This window comes from Microtus pennsylvanicus, chromosome 13, assembly GCF_037038515.1.
Source record: "Microtus pennsylvanicus isolate mMicPen1 chromosome 13, mMicPen1.hap1, whole genome shotgun sequence".
Taxonomy (NCBI): Eukaryota; Metazoa; Chordata; class Mammalia; order Rodentia; family Cricetidae; genus Microtus; species Microtus pennsylvanicus.
This window is the reverse complement of record NC_134591.1, coordinates 60,184,316-60,202,609: the sequence shown is the minus strand read 5'-3', so window position 1 is coordinate 60,202,609 and position 18,294 is coordinate 60,184,316. Positions and strand designations below refer to the sequence as shown.

The 18,294-nt window shown below is 49.8% G+C and overlaps 1 protein-coding gene across 5 annotated transcripts in view; it reads right to left on the bottom strand.

Moving 5' to 3' along the window:
- Csmd2 (CUB and Sushi multiple domains 2) overlaps window positions 1-18,294 on the bottom strand; it is a 547,650-nt gene that overhangs the window by 155,014 nt on the left and 374,342 nt on the right. For all 5 annotated transcript variants that reach the window (XM_075945152.1, XM_075945154.1, XM_075945155.1 and 2 more), the window contains 3 exons: window positions 9,727-9,942; window positions 8,416-8,604; window positions 3,014-3,183 (listed from right to left, as the gene is read on the bottom strand). In XM_075945152.1, coding sequence (XP_075801267.1) covers window positions 3,014-3,183; window positions 8,416-8,604; window positions 9,727-9,942 — 575 coding nt within the window. The remainder of the gene's footprint in view (window positions 1-3,013; window positions 3,184-8,415; window positions 8,605-9,726; window positions 9,943-18,294) is intronic.

The following is an 18,294-nucleotide window of genomic DNA, read 5'->3' as shown; positions in this document are numbered from 1 at the left end:
TGTGTGTGTGTGTGCGCGTGTGGTGAAAAACAAAAGCCACCGATATGTCTCAATGCTCACTGGGTTGTTTTATACATTACTCAGTTATTTCATGAAGACTGAGGTAAGAATGAGAAATGCTTCCACCAAGACAAGGAATGAGCTAGTGTGTGCGTGTGTGTGTGTGTATGTGTGTGAGAGAGAGAGAGAGAATGTGTGTGTGTGTGTGTGAGAGAGAGAGAGAGAATGTGTGTGTGTGAGAGAAAGAGAGAGAGAATGTGTGTGTGTGTGTGTGTATGTGTGAGAGAAAGAATGTGTATGTGTGATAAAGAGAATGTGTGTGTGTGTGTGTGTGAGAGAGAGAGAGACAGAGATAGAGATAGAGAGAGAGAGAGAGAGAGAGAGAGAGGGAGAGAGCGCACACAGGCTCCAGGGATGGGTCAGTGTACCAACTGTGCATAAACATGACCGTCTTTAGGGGCTCTTCCTTCCTTCTGCTTCCCAGAGTAAAGGCCTTTAGTTGTTCTGAATGCTCCTCATGCTAGTATTTCTCCAGCTGCTGAGAACAAAATCGTATTAGGATAAGCTGGTAAAGTTCCTTGGCTTAGGATGAAAATGACTAAATCTGGGTGATGTTTTCCGTATAATCCATTTTATTACTGCAGTTCTTTAGTAGAGTCTCCACGTTCAACTGTTTATTACCCGTACACGAATACCCTTCAGATTATCAGCGACAGCCACTTAAGCACACACAAAGACATCCAAGACAGATGTCGCTCCGGCTCATAATAACTTCCTCTATCGTCTGAGTCCTGCCATTTCTTTCCCTAACGAGCTCACGTCCTTCAGCCTATTGACACTCAGAGGCCATTGTCACACCAGGGTGATGCTACCGCATGCTCAAGGCGTATGTAAGAACATGTGCACAAAGCATGCTGACACATGATGCAGGTACAAGCAAGCAGATGTATCAGACCAGACACATAGGTTCGCATACGTGTGGAAACATATGTAAGAAAGTGTGCACACACATATCATGTATGCACACATTCATGCTACACACCTCAACCATATACACAACAACATACATGCGTGTGCTCACACATATACCATACACATAACATACATACACATGAACTCATACATATACTATACACAAAATATGTACTCAGGCAAACAATATCTAGAAACACATATACACAGATACTACACACAACATGTACAAATGTGTAATTACATATATACCACACAATATGTACATACATACACTGTATATAACATGTACACATGTGCTCATAACACACAATCGCAACATGTATACAATGCATATGTCCATATATGCACACACTACACATGTGTACACAAATATACTATACACACATACAACACACACGCACTGTCTTAGTTAGAGTTTCTATTGCTATACTAAAACTCCTTGACCTAAAGGAACTCGGGGAGGATGTATTTCATTTCATAGGTCCACATCACAGTCCATCATGGAGGGAAGTCAGGATAGGAACTCAAGGCAGGAGTTCAAGAAGAAGCCACGGAGGAGTGTTATTTACTGGCCTGTTCTCCATGGCCTGCTCAGTTTGCTTCTGAATACATGGTAGGACTATCTGTCCCCAAGAGGAAGTCTCCACAGTGAGCTAGGTCAACCCTCAGTTAAGAAAACGCCCCCATAGGCTTGCCTACAGATCGATGCTAAGGATACATTTTCTCGATTGTGGTTCCCTTTTCTCAGGTAACTCTAGTTTGTGTCAAGTTGACAACCAAACAAAACAACAAAAAAATTGGATACACATATGCATGTGTGTGTGTACATGCGCGCACACACATTCTATGAGCTCTTAATTGCTCAGATTTAAGATCACAGTCCATGCCTTAGTCTGAGTTTCTATTGCTGTGAAGACACCATGGCCACAGAAACTCTTATAAAGGAAAACATTTAACTGCATGGCTTACAGTTTCAGAGGCTTAATCCATCATCATCATGATAGGACATGGCGGCCTGCAGGCAGATATGGTGCTGGAGAAGGAACTGAGATCTTACATCTTAACATGCAGGCAACACGAAGTGGTCTGAGACAGTGGGCGTGGCTTGAGAACATACGAGACCTCAAAGACTGCCCACAGGGACACACTTTCTCTAACGAGGCCACACCTACTCTAATAAAACCACACCTCCTAATAGTGCCACCCCCTATGAGCTTATGGGGGCCAACTACATTCAAATTACCACAGTCCACAATGGAAAATCTGCCCCACTGACTGCTCTAATTGAGTTCATCATTGTTTTGTAAAAACGTGTGTGTGTGTGTGTATGTGTACTGAACGTGAACAAGTACACTTTTACGTGTGTGAATCTGTGTGTGTATGGTCTAGCATATGTGCAAGTACATGCTTCACAGATGTGCATGTGTGTCTGTACTTGTGCATTTGTGTATATGGGGTCGATGTTAGGCATCTTCCTCTGTAGCTTTTTATTTATTTATTTATAAAAGATTTCTGTCTCTTCCCCGCCACTGCCTCCCATTTCCCTCCCCCTCCCCCAATCAAGTCCCCCTCCCTCGTCAGCCCAAAGAGCAATCAGGGTTCCCTGCCCTGTGGGAAGTTCTCTGTAGCTTTTCCACTTACTTTTAGAGACGGGGTCTCTCACAGAACCTGGAAGTTACTGATTGGCCAGACCGGCCAGTTAGAATTACAGCTGTGTCTACCATGCTGGGCTTTCACATGGGTGTGGGGGACCCGAACTCCTCATGCTTACACAGCGGGCACTCTGCCAACTGAGCTATCTCCCACTGTTTTATCCCGCAGTGTTAACTCACATCTGTGAGAACAGAAGCACACGGTTCCTCAGCAAATACGAAGGCCACCCCTCCCCCACTTCTGGTCTTTTCCCCAGGTGAGGCTATCCATCAGGACTCAGGTGGAAGAGGGAGGCTTGGCCACTGTCCCACAGAGACAGAGATGGGAAAGTGGGTACACTTTGCACATGGCTGCCTACACAGGGTCTGCCATCAACTGTCATTACCTTGAGGAGGTCTCCTTCAGCGAGTTCAAATGCCTTGGCTTTAAGCTGAATCCCCTTCCCCGGCTGGGTCTGGATGGAGTAGATACATTCGTGATTGTTATTGTAGTTCACAGGAAAGTTGGGGGACAGCAAAGTGCCCTGAGTGCCCGTGACCGAATTCCCACACTCCGCTGGAACGACAATCATAATATCCACAGATTAACCCACTCACACGAAACGCTTCTCGCTCTGCATAACCTCACAGGGGTGACAAGGATGCCTGGCTTCCCACCTCTCGTCTGTCTGTCTCCAGGATAGCCTATCAACAGCTCTAGCCTACCCACAATTCTGCCTGCTTTCTTCATCTTTCTTGCTCTGCTTATCCCTTCTCTAGAAATAGAAGATACACAACTGGACGTCCTTCTCTTTTACTGTGCTAGTTTATAAAGCACTGGTCCCCACGCCTGTTTGCATGGTATCATAGCAACAGAAGGATGCTAGAGAAAGAGAAAGCCATACCTAGGAAGAGGAGACCTTAATACTCATAGATGGAAGCTATGTAGGGATGGATCACGATTGCTAACCCTTGCACACAGAACACCGCAGCCACTTTACCAGGGTCATCCCAGTCAAGAGTCACAAATACCAGACCCAACGGGCAAGCACAAGCTGTCTTTCCTAATGTAGACACAGGAGCCCACACTTAGCTGCTTGCACCTAGTGTCAATCCAGAACAAGGATGGGCTGGGAATTCCACCTCCTTGGGCCTGTGTTATGGGCCTGGGGCTCTGAGAAAGTTTGTGCAGAAGCTTTATCAAAACCCTGCTTCATTTGCCAGTCAATAAAACCACCCTGCCTGCATCTGGAAACCTGTTTCCTATCCTGCAGAAATGGTCTTTCTCAGGCCTGCATTTATAGCAGGTATCACACTCTACTTGATTTGTTAATATTTCCATCTTCTCTGCTGTCTTATGATTCTTCAGGGGACTGTTCACAGCTCCATCTCGTCTACGCATGGGCAGTGCCTGGCTAGCTCAGACTTGGTGGCAAGGCATGGTGAGGGACCCTGCAGTGGGCTCTCTAGGATAACCGACTGTGGGACTCTCCTCGCTAACTCCGTGTGTCGGGGCACCTGCCACATTGCTCTCTGCTTGCCTCTCATTTGCATTCTTCTCCTACCCAAACCTTGAGCTACATGAGGGCCAGGGCCATGCTTGAAGAAGCCGTACATTTCCAAGGTGCATACCTATAAGACAAATGTTTATCGAATACATGGATGAATGGAGGAATGTGCCCATACACCCATCTCAGTAGAGGCACGGGGCTAAAAATAGCCAGGTTCCAGAAGGGTGGAAACAGGAATCCAGATGGCAGCTCATTATGTGTCTGGGCAGATGGGAGGTTTGGAGCATGCCTCTTCGGTGGTTGGTGGCATGTCTGCTTTCCCCGGCTGCTGCTCTGTGCCCTTACTCTTGGCTGGAAAGACCTTCGAGTCCACTAAGAGGCCATTGGCCAGCTCTAGTTGGCCTAAGCTGGGAGTGTGGTAGATGACACCCACAAGGCACAGGGAAGCCTTCAGAGCTGAGTCTTTGTCCCCAAAGTTTCTCTTAGTTCTTTGAAGGTGGTGGCTATGTCCCACTACCAAGTCTCTACTTCTCAATGGGCTCTGATCCCCTGGTCTCTCTTCTGTTCTCTGCTTTAGTTTCCCAAGACTTTCCACAGGATCTTGTTTGTTTGAATAGAAGGAGACAGGGTTCCTCGAGTGCCTGAAACTCAGTTGTTGAGCAAAGGGACAAAGTTTCAGATGAAAGAGCCCAACAGGGATATAAAACTGAAGGGACAAGGTGGGGATGCACCCCGGGGCAGCAATGGCTGACAATCTCAGCAGGCAAATTTCTAGACTATGTACTTTTTGGGGACCCTCCGATGAGGGGGTGTGGCTTGGGGGCAGTGCAATGGCTGTGCAGAAAAGACTCTGTCTGTCAGCTGCAGTACCCCAGTGTCTCTGGACTTCACAGTCTTTCCCTCCAGCTAGGCAGAGGCATGAGGTGAGTGGGGCGGACAGACTTGGGAGGCAGAGAAGTGGTATCAGCTCTCTGAACCCTGGGCTCTTCCTCTGGATGGTAGAGTCTCCTCCTGAGACTCGAGAACAGAGGTGTACGGGTCGACCTGTGAAACTGGTGAACACAGAGGGCGTGGCCAAGACCGTGGGCCTTTGCTCTGTAATTCTTCGTCTGGATTCCAACTTGTCTGCCTTCACCGAGCGTGGCACCCTGTCTGTTCTGGACTGTCAGGAATCTTATGGGAAGCTCGTCGCTACTCAGGCTCACAGTATTCTTATTGTTCCTAAAGCCCCTTGCCCTTTGCCCAGCTCACGACAGCTGGCTTCCTCAAACATGGCCTTTAGATTGCCTTCTGAACCCCAGCTTCCTGCACACCAGCTTTCTGTCCCACCTCTGGGCTAGTGAGACCCTCTGGTCTCCCCCACACACCAGCACATATGTAAGAAAGGATGCAGGACTGCTTGCCTCCTAGGTTGTCAGTCTCTACTGAGTGACCAAGCCCTGACTCCCTGCCACAGCTTTGCTTGGTTCTAGGTACCAGAGAAAGGACAAGAGAGGGAAGGGATGTAGCACTTGTTTCTGGGAGAGTTTCCAAAGAGGCAGGGGAGATGAGCAGATGCCACAGGAAGCCAAACACAGGCGTACATGGAAACAAACCAGTGCTCCGGAGAAACAAACGGGCATGTGCCCAGAAATGCCAGGGCTGATTCATACTTCTGTCGCCCCTGTCAGACGAGGTCTCGGGAAGGGCAAGGGCTGGATCCTATCCATCAGTCTGGGGCTCCTGAGGCAGAGGGTCAGGTCTTCTCCATCACTGTGGGTCTTCCGAGGACAGGACCACAGCTCATGTTGTAGCCTGGGGTCCCCTCCCGGGGTCAAGGCTGTCTCTTCCACATCAAATGCAGGAGCCCCAGAGGTCAGGGGCTGCCTCACCCTGTCACACCATGAAGTAGAGCTCAGGGCTGTTTACATCCTCCATGGCTGGGAATGTTCCCGGTGGCACAGAGTGGGCTAAATCATCTAAGTGACACCTACAGGGAAGGTGGCAAGCGAGAGCACCCCCGCGGGTGGGCAGGCCTGCCATAACTCTGGCGGGAGTCTCTGCTGCAGGGCTGGCTGTAATTAGAGGTGATTATAATTGCTGCCGCGTTATTAATGCCATGTGGAACAGAAGACAAATGTAATAATGAAAATATTGTGTGATGTCATGAACAAACAATAATTGGAATAATGAGTTAAAGGATGAGTTGGTGTAAATGAGACTGGCGAGGCAGGAGCTTTGGGGGCCCGGAGAACCCCTTTGGAGGCAAAGTCTCTCCAAGCCCCTCATGGGGCGGGGGGTGTTTCCAGATGTGAGGGCCACTGCTGGTGGTCAGGTCTGAACTGACCGTCCCCAGGGTGAGTTAGTTCTGTGGCAGTCTTTTGTCTAAATGCTCCCCCCTCTGAATTTGTAAAAGATTATCGACAAGGTAATGACAAGTCATTAATCCATAAAGGGAATGATAAAAATGTTATTGGCAAAGTGACAATTCCGTGGTTTCCCCCTGGCTTATGGAAATGATGCCACCTCATCTAGAACAGTCAGATGTGGTTATCTCCATTTAACAAATGAGGAAGTCAGGCAGAAGGGTCTGGTGGTGCTAATGGTTTGGTAATTGGCAGGGCAGAGACATGACCTTGATTTGTGTGCCTGCTCAGCAGGGCACAGCTCATCCAGACAGCCTGGTCAGTTGTTCTCTGCAGAGCCCCAGCCCCCGTGGAGTTGGCCAGGGAAGGGCTGATCGCATAGGCTTGTTTGCTTTTTGCTTTTCCTTTTCTTTCTTGTTTTTGTGTGCTTGTGCACTTGCGTGAGTCAGGTGACAATCAGCTCTACTGCCCACCTGGCTTTATTTTTGAGACAGAGTCTGATAAACCAGGAGCTGGCCAGGACAACAAGCTGGGTGGCCAGTCAGCCCTGGGGGTTCACTTGACTCTGCCTTCTCAGTGCTGGCTTCTAAGTGTGTGCCACCACTCTTGACTTTGTTAGGTCGGTGCTGGGAATTGAACTCAGGTCCTCATGCTTGTAAGACAAGCACTTTACTGGCTGAGTTACCTCCCAGCCCTCTTCTGTCTTCTGGGTTTTTTTCTTCTTCCTTCTTCACTCCCCTCCCTTTCTTCTTCTTCCTTCTTCCTCTATCTGTGTCTCTCTTTCTCTCTCTCTCCTCCCACTTCACAGTTGGAACTCTGGACCTCCTGTGTGCCAGGAGAGCTCCCTACCACTGGGCCATACTCCTCACACCTCAGGGGCTTTGAGATGCTGGTTCCAGGCTTAATGGATGCGGGGCTTCTTTGATCTGTTCCCTGTGTTTTCTGAGAGGTGGTGAGCACTTCACTAACTCACCCTGTGTTCTACTCTTCCCTGTGCTGAGGGCATTGAGCAAACAGGGTGGGTCTCCAGCCTTATAAACCACCACTGTAGCAACTGTCCTAGGCTGTCACTAGGCATCCCACTCCCTCTGGGCCCAGAGCCCTGATTAACCTCCCTCAGGACTCTGACAAGAATGTAGGCCAGCCTGGTGCCTATTCCCCGCCCACTCCCTGTCCTCCTCGCCATCTCTGGTTCCTCTGCTACCTGCACCCAAATGACTTCCCAGGCAGCATCATGGCTGAGGCCTGGCCACTCTATCTCCTCACATCCAGCTCCTCCCTATCCCTGCTAGAACACACTTTACTAGGGGGCCCTTCCTGCCCACCTTCTTTTAGATGCAGCCTCCTTCCGGCACTTCCTCTGCAGCCCCTCCCCACCTCCTCTGCTGACTGTCTTTCCTCTGTGCTTCCCAGTCCTGCTTCCTAGGTACATGTCTATGGGTTTCTGGCGTGTTCCCCTCCGTGGGGATGGGGGTCCCTCTCTGTGTTCACTGTTCGCATCTCCAGGAGCTAGATGCTTTACGGGGGTGAACTAAATGCACCAGAACCGATCCCAGCTCCTGCCCTTCTCTCTCCCTGACTGGGTGGAGGGTCTTCCTAGGGATTTTCCCAAGAGCAGACACCCTATGCAGATGGACTGGACTCCTGTTGGGCAAAGGCTATTCCTCTTCTGCTAGGCCCCCAACTACAGTGTTATGTAAGAGACATCCGAAAGCAGAGGCCTGTGCTAATGGCTGCGGGTGAGCGGACTGGAGCCTACTGGAACTGCTTGGCAAAGGCCAGGTCAGGCCACAGAGCGGATTCCTCTGCATCTCACAGAAGTCTTTAGGCTACCCATCCAGCACCGCCCCTGCAGGTCAGTGTGGCTATGCTGATCCTCGAACCCAGGCCCATCAGCCTCCACCTCACACCACCCCATCAAGGGAAGCAGAATGAAAGCACGTGACCACCTACCAACACACCTTGGCAGAGGCGAGCTCCACAGGCGCCGTCTGCCCCCCAGGCACGTGATGCGGGCCGTGCCCTCCAGACGGTACCCGGGGAAGCAGGAGAAGGTCAGGGTGTCACCCACACCAAATTGTAAGCCCTTCCGGATGCTGTAGGCCGGGACCTCCGGCTCTTCACAGGGTTCCAGGTCATACTCTGCAAAGGAAGGCAGTGGCGTGTCAGGCGCAAAGACAGCTGGGGACAGCAGCAGTGCCCGGGAAAGGACCAGAAATAATAACAGAGACTCTAGAGCACGCCAGCCCTCAACAAGTGTGGGGGAAGAGTCATCCCGAGGGCTGAGGTCAAGAGAAAATTTTGGGAATCCTCATTACTGGGGCTCAGGGTTTTGGAGAACTGCTCCGTGGAAGACTTCTGAGGGTCCTCCCTCCCCTCCTTGTTCCTTGGGTTCCATCTGAACCCTGAGATCTGGTGCTTTCTCTCCTGGCACTAACCAGCCTGACACAATCAGCGCTTTTCAGGGGGTCAGAGTCTGTGACTCTGCTTCAAGCAGCTTGCTCTAGGATCCTGACTCCAAATGGCTCTCTCGAAGTTTCCTCTGGGTGAGGCTGGCTTTGAGACCGATGGTAAGCACAGCAGGTGGTAACGATGGATCAAGGACCTGCCATGATGTCTTTAGTGACACCATGAAAGTGACTATCTCTCCATGCCCAGTGCTCTGTATAGTAGGGATGAGGGTCCAACTGGTCAGGCCTGCCCAGGCAGGTGACATGGGGCTCCTGGGTAGAGGGCAGCAAAGGACTGAGCTGAGACACATCCTGTATTGCTAATGCAGGAGGCCTTTGAGTACCTCAGAATGAGGGAACTGGGGACAGTGGCGACAGGAGCCAAGCCCTCTTCACTCTCCCTGAACGCCAAGAAAGAGCCTTCTTTTCAGGATTCCCCAGTACATTAGTCTGCAATGAGCACCGGTGCTGACCCTAAATGAGACTGAAGACGTGGATACCCTACCTCCCAACTCTTTCCTTCTGTGATTGTCGGGGCTGTGGAACAGTAGAAGTGGACTGAGAGGAAAATGTAAAGCCAGGAGAGCAGGAAGGGGCACCTAGGAAACCCTCACGTTCAGTGAGTCAGGGAATGAACCTACTAATCCCTGCTGAGACCACTCCTGGGAAGCCCTTCCTTGTGTTTAAGCTAAGTATCTCTGGCTGCAGTGTTGAGGTCTGTCATCCTGAGACTGGAGCGCTACACCGGGGGGGGGGGGGGGAGGGGGGAGAATGGCCCCTGGTTTCTTTCTCCCAGGACGGTCATGCTCATTACCTGAGAAGGTGATGTTGAATCCTTCATAGGACATGGAGAAATCAGAGATGAAGCGGACCTGGGCAGTGAAGTTGCCATAGAGCCCAGCGCTGATGGGTGCTGGGAGCCTCGAACCCGTCAGCTGCCTCAGGGGCTGCGTGAAGCTGCCGTTCTCAGTGATGAGGAGGTAATCATGGCCGCTCTCCAGGTGGAAGGTGTGGAAGGTGAAGAACACGCCTGCAGAGAGAGCAGAGGCCCAGGCTGGCGTGGGGAGGTGGCTGGAGACAGCCAGGGACAGCCACGGCTATCTCGGATATGGCCTCACCGCCGTTCACTGTGGCTTTAGGGAATCTGTACTGTGGGTGGAGATCCAGCGTGTTACACAAAGGGCTGCCGTCAGAGGGATGGGTGCTGGACTGAGTGTAGACCAGCCTGCTATGGGTGCCTGGACAACAGTCTACAGCAGGAGGAGGGGCTAGGAAGATGGCTCAGTCAGTCAGATGCTTGTTGTGAGGACCTGAGTTCAATCCCCAGGTGTGTGTGTGTGTGTGTGTGTGTGTGTGTGTGTGTGTGTGTGTGTGTGAAGACCAGGCCAGTGAGAGATCCTGTCTCCAAAATCATGATGGACGGCTCTGAGGAACCACGCCAGTGTCGTCCTCTGGCCTCCACACACACGTGTGCCAGTGTTCAAACACACACTCACAGAAGCATGCACGCGTAGTGAGTAATTGATTAAAAAATGTAGCAGGAAGATAGGCGTGTGGGACAACTTTGCAAAGAATTCAACCTGAGCTGAATCTTGGCAGGATGCACAGCCACTCAGCAGATTAAGATAAGGATTGTCCCGGTAGGGGACCAGCCTATCTCTGGGGACAATGCAGCTGTGATGTCCAGAATTTCATGAGCAGCATAACAGTTGGGCATATTTAGGGAGAAGCACCTGGACCTGAAGCTGGGGACAGACCTGGTACTTCCCTGGAGCCAACAGAGAGCTGTCCCCTCCCAGCACAGGTCAGTCTTTGGTTATAGCAAGATGGTGGTCATGAGAAGAACGGAGCTGGAGGAGAAGGGGCAGAGAAGTCAGTACAACAATGGCTGCTCGCACTGGACCAGAGGTGGGGCTTGACATCAGGGGCAGGAGCAGGAGGTGGGTCAGGGATGCCAGGCAGGTGGGCTGGCAGCAAGGGCAGGCATGATGCAAAGGGGCAAAGGGGTGGCTGGGAGCGCTTCAGCCTGAAGACACGCAGCCGCACAGAGAGCAGAACAGTGGCTCTGGTGCCAACCCATCCTGGGCAGCATCTAGGCGTCGAGGGAGCAGCTAGAGAAAGATTTGGGAGTTTGGGACTCGGGTGGGACGTCAGGGGATCTGAGAGTCACCAGCAGAAGGTGGCATTTGAAGCCGTCAGCGTGGACGAGCGCGCTTAGGACAGTTTGCGGCATCAGAGAAGGGGCAGAGGAAGCTGAGAAGTGACCTGAGATAGACGAGGGGCAGAGGCAGCAGGGAGAACTGGAGCGGGGAAGCGGGGGACGTGAGAACCCTTGGAGAACAGTGGAGATGTGGCTGCGTCACTTTGCATAAGGACATATGTCCATGGCGCCTACAAGTGTTAGAATGCAGGAAGGAGGTTAAAAGTGTAAGGCAAAAGTAGAAGCAACAATATTTCTTCACTGAGTTCTAAGTCCCTGGTGCCACTATTATTATTTTTTTTCTGTTTCGCTTGCTCTGAGGCCAGCACTTAGCAGCTGGAAGCGAAGCTGTAGAAATGGATCTGCCAGTTACCCTAAAATGTGCATGCGATCTGCTCCCTCTCCATCCATTTTATACCCGGGGAAAACAAGGCACAGAGAGCTGAAGTTATTTCTCCAAGGTCCTTCTCATAGAGAGCAGAGCTGAAGCCAGGACGCCTGACTGCCGAGGCAATTCTGTCCTCTGCCCTCCCACTCCAGGATGCAGCCTCTCAGGCTGAGGAAGAGAGTAGGTGGCCGATGGAGGGTGGGGAGGAAGCTGATGGAACAGAAGGATATTAACAACCAGCACAGCTCTTGAGTTTGTGTGGGTCTATGCATCAGCGTCTGTACGAGCCAGGACATTCAAGGGCCATGTAGTGTGACAAGGACAGGGCCCATTTGCTACTGCGTGTGGGCTATGGACCTGCATTATGGTATCACCTGGGAGCCTGGGAGAAAGGCCTCCCTACAGGCCTACTGAGTCACAATCTGCATGCAAAGCATTTCCACTGGCCGGTAGAAACGGAAAAGAGCCGCATGTTCACCGTCACAGACGCACTTTTGGTAAATGATGGAAGGATCGAAGCCCCTAAGGCTAAAACATTTTAAAAGGATTCCATGTTCTCACCTCCCTGTGGAGGGGAAGGAACTGGGGTTCCCCAAGTATCGATGAGAGCTGGAGAGACAGAAATCACAGAGGTGGTGGGGCTAGGGTACGGTTTGTAAATACTTCATGTGGAGGTAACCAATGCGCACCCAAGGATACGGGTCCTGCATCCCTACCAAGCATTAGGCTTGGTGCCTAGTGCTGAGAAAGATCTAGTTTAGTGAAGGAAAGAGCAGCAGTAGGTAATCTCAGTGGGGCGGGAGCGGGAGTGGGTGAGTTTGAACAACTGTGCCTGGGGGCCTTCCTGAAAAGCCCAGAGGGACTCACCAGAGAGGGTAGGTACGGCCCTTAGCAAACAGGTCTGAGCATGAGTGAAGAGAGCATGTGGGTCAGACACAGTAACCAGCAGAAACAAGTGGATGAGACGCGGGCCTGGCCCTGCTCCTCCAGCGTGCAAACACAGCCTCTCCCCGAGTTGAATCCTATTCGGCGTGACAGATGCATACAGTAGCGTGAGCTACTGCACAGGGCAGAAATCACAGTATCACCTGAGCCCAGGTGGAAAGGCAGTAGCCAAAGCTGCCTGGGTCCCTCCCTCTGCAGGCTCCTTCCCTTGGCTGTCCTGGGTGAGTGGCAGACTCTCCTCCCAGGCGGCAATTAGTCCTCAGGATGAGGCACAGCTGGAAGAGCCACACTGCCAAGCTTCCCTTGGGCACACAGCAGGGACCTGGGCACACATCAGGGACCCAGCAGGTGATCTGGCCTCCAGGTCCCCAGGGGACCTTATAGGTTAGGAGAGGCCATTCCTGGTGAGGACATAGACTAGTGTCTAAAATGCCAAGATTAACACATCAAAGAAGCCCATTTGCCGAGGGAGACTGGAAGTCCTTCCTCACCTTGAAGTGGGCTTCACAGAACAGAGCAGTGTGTGTGTGTGTGTGTGTGTGTGTGTGTGGTGTGGTTGGTACAGACGGGGGCGGGTGGTGGTGGTGCAGGTACTAGAAAATTATAAGGGGCTCTCTGTATAATGTAGCCTGATACTTTGGGGACTTTGGGGATGTTTTTCTCAGTCCACTTCCATTCTTGGAAGTGCTTTTCCCTTCTTGGTAAGCTGTCTTCTGTTTCTATTTCTAGCCAAGTGTCCCGGGACAATCCTTTGTCCTGGGGCACAAGAGCCTTGGGTACAAAAGCGGGCAAATCTGTGCCCTGTGAACTCAGACCTTAGTCCTAGGCCTGCTCTTGGACACACACTCTGGGCTTCCTCGCTGCTTCTGAGCTCCATGCCTAGAAGGCACAACTTCCTCTCCATCTCCCCTCCTCCGGGTGGCTGTCTGGATTTGCCTCTTGCCTGTCCTGTTGTTTTTTTCCATGAAATTTAATGAAATAGTCCTCAAGCTTCCAAGACTGCCTTTAAATTCTTTTATTAATGATATTAAGGACCCCAAAGAAGGAATGCCATTTTCCCAGTAACATTGAAGTCTCTTCAAGGTCACATTCTAAGGACCCCTGCAATGCTAATTCCCTTTACCATCCACCCCTGTGTAACCTAAAGACGTACTGCACTTCTTCCTTTGGCTATGGCAATATTGAGATATAGTACTCTGGGTGACTCTGATTTCATGCTGAGGAAATGTCATATGGGGAGAAGGAATGGGCTGGGGTCTTGGTGTTAGCCAGAGCTGGGGCTTTTCTCCAGAAAGGAGACCTCACGTGCGGTTCTGAGAACTAGTCATCTTGCAGGAGAGGCTGGAGCTGAGATAATGGTGATTGGTGAGACCAAACCTTACCAGGACATGGAGTAGTAGCATACTCACTGAGTGCGTGCGTGTGTGCGTGCGTGCGTGTGTGTGTGTGTGTGAGAGAGAGAGAGAGAGAGTGTGTGTGTGTGTGTGTGAGAGAGAGAGAGAGAGAGAGAGAGAGTGTGTGTGTGTGTGTGTGTGTGTGAGAGAGAGAGAGAGAGAGAGAGAGAGAGAGAGAGAGAGAGAGAGAGAGAGAGAGAGGACCTCTTTGTTCCTCTGCTCAATGTGTCCACATTGAAAAACTCTCTGTTTTGTGCTTCTCACTAATCCTTTATTCCCTTAATTGGCCTACTGAGGACGGGTGGCCGAAGCTGGCTCTCTCAGTCTGGGTCTGACCCTGACTCCAGAAACCCTGCCATATGGCGGCTGAACAACTCTGAATAAAGTTCAACTTTCTCCAGCTGGGTTTCAGTTTGTTTGGGAGTAGCTCAAATAAGCAGCCGGGTTCTATTAGCTCAATTGTCTTGGGAGCCAATCCCAGGAGAAGGGTGGGGGCTGATCCTTTCAGTTCACCCCACCAAACAGATCTGCACTTCCTGGTGTGTCAGGTGGAGGGGGTGGGGTGCTGGGAACCAGAGATCCATTTTTCAAAGAGCTCCAGATATGTCATGGAGATGGGGGGTAAAATGCAAGTTTGGAACTGTCTTCTCTCTCCTGATGCTGGCAAGTTCTAGAAACTGAGCTGAGGTCTGGGTAGCTAGGACTTAGCAGGCAGCTGAAGAGATCAGCTATATCCTGGGGCTTCCCTCGCTGGTTTACTTGGGGGTTTGATGCTAGAGGTTAGGGGGCGCCTTTGCCTGGTCCTAAGGAAGGTGTGAGGACCTCTGGTCATTCATCACCTCTCACTGATTACAGACTTTTTACCTCGGCCAATTCCTTTGAACACAGGCTCACATTTGATCTCCGGGACACTTGTCTAACAATCTGGGCTGGGCTCCAGTGTCCATGACTTTCTGCCTGCTTCATCACGGTACACTGAGAGCTGGGTCAACTTCATCAAACAAGTGTTTGTTAAATAGCCGATGAGCTGAAGTGTCTTCTAGGTAGACATGCACAGAAATAGAGTGACATAGACACGTACATGATCACAGATGCTCAGACACAGAAACATGTATCCCTCTGATCATACATGCCCAGATAGGTGGCACCTTGAATACAAGGGTTATCTTTCTAGGGACCCTCAGGGCTGCCTTGATTACCGGGAGGTTTCTTTCCATGTTGCCTTGATAGAAAAACTCTGGGTGTTCCTAGTCCTAAGCAGAACTGGCCTTGAAAGCCAAGGTGGCTATTTCAATATGTGTGGGATGTATAGAAATGATATTTCATTCAAGTATTCGTCTCTATCCAAACAGTGTGATTACATAAAAGATAGTCCTCATTAATGGGAAAAGGAGTCCAGAGATGAGAATAAAGGACAGCTAGTCGACATGTGGGGTGGCTAGCTGCAGAGCATTGCCTATACAAACAACCTTGCTTATGCTTTATAAACACAACATATTTGGGGGGCATACTTTCCTACTCAGCAACTTCTTGGCACACTTCTGATGATCTACAGACATTCTTTCCCACATTACTCCTTTGCGTAGCTGCCTGCGTTTCATTCTGTGGCTGAACTGTGTTTATTTCATGGTTTTATTTTATTTGTGTGTGTGTGTGTATGTGTGTGTTTATATTACAGGCAGTCACGAACCATCTAATGTGGGTGCTAAGAACTGAATTTGCGTCATCTCTCCAGCGTCACTAGTTCGTATTTAATTAAATTAGCTAATTAATGTGTATGTGCATGTGTGTAGAAGCCAGGGGGTGATATTGGTGTCTTCCTCTATTGTTCTCCACATTATTTTCTGAGGCAGAGTCTCTCAGTGAACCTGGTGCCTACTGACTGGGTTAGCAGCTGGCCAGCAAGTCCCAAGAAGCCTCGTATCTCTGCGTCCCCAGCTCTGGTGTTACAGACAAGAGCTGATGTGCCTGGCTTTTTACATGAGTGCTGGTGACTTGAACTCAGCTCCTTACACTTGTTGAGCAGGCATGTCATAAACTGAGGGATCTCTCAGCCCTAATTCTTAATTTTTTTATGTAATAAAAAAATGTCCCCGACAGTTCCACGATAATATGCCATTTTACTACGTGTATTCAGGTAAATTACAGTAAGTGAAACTGCTGGCTACAGAGGCCACACTGATTCCCATTCCTGGACCACTGCTGGGAGAAGCCAAGGCTTGTCTACTGTGGTCAGCAGGGAGGCAGGAAGGCAGGGAGGTATAACTGCGTCCATACCACACAGTGCATTACGATGTCCTCACACGGCAGGGAAAGAGAAACTGTTTCATTACTGGCTGAAATTGCATGTCTTTTAATTATTGGTGGGGCTGATGTTTTCAATTTGTATTTCAATTATGAAGTGCTAGTTTATAGGTCTGCTCATTTTTCAGGCTGATGGGCCGAGCAGTTTTCTTACAGAATCTAGGAGCTCTTTACAACATCAGGTTGGGAGTCCTTAGTCAATTACATACATCATAGAGAGTTTTTGCGTATTTACTATTGACTTTGCATTTTCGTGGAGGGTTTTTTTTATACAAATCCTATCAATTTTTAAATTTTAATTGAATCTAGCAGCATTTGCCTTTATGGATTATCTCTGCTAAAGGCACATCCTACCAGAGGCCAGACTGTCTATGACTTTCTATTGCTGCTATCTATGCACTTTCGTGGATGAGAAAGTGATGGGATTTTTAATGTTTTTTTCAAATAGTTAAACTCATTCAGTGTGTGTGTGTGTGTGTGTGTGTGTGTGTAAGGAGAAGCTGTATGTGCATGGGCAGGTGTGTATGTGGAGACCAGAGATTAATTCCAGGTGTTTTCCTTCAATGGCTGTCCATACTGTTTTTGGAGATAGGGTCTCACCCTTGGGCCTGGGGCTCATTCATTAGGATTGGTTGACTGACTAGTGAGCCCCAGAGAGCCTTTAGAATTATGAAGCTGAGACAGATACCGTGTCCTGCTTTTCACATGGGTGCTGGGGAATTGAACTCGGGTCCTCACGCTTGCAAAGCAAGCATTTCACCAACTGCGATTCTACTCTAGCCTCAGAACCCCACTGTTTCTAAATTCTGTTTATTTAACTTCTTCGGTATATCTAAAGTGGTACTTCAGTCATGTCTTACAGTCTGTTTTGTCTGTGTGCACAGGCCTGTGGACACAGAGGCGTCTATTCCTGGACATGCACTGTACCCCTGCTGAGGATGTCCACTCCTGGACTAGTATATTCACCTCACACTGTCAGCTCATACTGGTATTTGGGTATCTGGGAGGGTTATTCTTCAACCCCCTCATCCCAATTCCTCTGCATGCTAATTTCCTCTACATTAGAGTATTTATTTTATTTTTATTAAAGGCATGTATCACAATTATCAGCGACAGATTGTCGAACATAGATGCCAGCCTTCCATTCCCACTGTAGGAAAGTCAAAGCAGTGAGGCCAGGTCCTGAAATTCTTGCTGAACTACAGACTGGGGGAGCCACCTCTACAAGGATGTTAGGATAAGCACCTGGAGGGTATGGGCTGTAACAGCCTGCTTTCTGCCCATCTCTACCAGTGTCTGCCATACAGGTGCAATCTGGCAAACACTGCTCAGAAGTATGTACTAACTTGTAGCTAGCACCTTGCTTTGAACTTGGACTCCCAAAGACTATATTTGTTAGGGAAACTGAGGCAGTAACACTATCTAGGGAGGCAAATGAATGTGTGTCATCCCCAGGAAGAAGAAAGCTGTGTGAGAGGAGGCTGCCACGCTCTGAATCCGAAGGGTGAACATGGGGAAGAGGGGACAGACATGTCGTTGGTTCCTCTAGGATACAGGGCAAGAACAAAGGTTTCAGAGACACCTAAGAAGCAACGCAGAGATAACAGGTTTACCAAGAATGACAGCAGTTAGGTCTGGCAGCACAGGCTTGCAATCCCAGACAGCAAAATGCAACAGGATCACAAGTTCAAAACCATCCTGGATAACTTTGCAAAATTCTGTCTCAAAAAGGTAAAAACAGGGCTGGGGAATGTAGCTCTGTGGTAGGGGCTTGCCAAGTATGCATACGGTCCTACATTCAGTTCCTAGCTCTGCTCCCCACTCTGACAACAAAGATAATGGAGGCCTCTTCTGTGGAATAGCTTCCCATCTCTGTACCAGTGAGTGTGTACTGCCGTCTTATGGGACACGCTCTGCTGAATGGGGTTTGATGGCTGGTCACTAGTGGGATCTCTTAAATCATGGAGAGGCTAGATTCTCCGCAGTATTTCCTGAGCAATTTCTATGATACAGACAGATGCGTGAGTCCTGCAAGTTTTCTTATTGGTGAGAAAACTCAGACTAAGATCACATGTCACTATGTAGTGAAATCTTCATGGACGTCGCTCTGACCTGGGACCCTGGAGTCCTGGCCGCAAGGTCAGTCCCTGC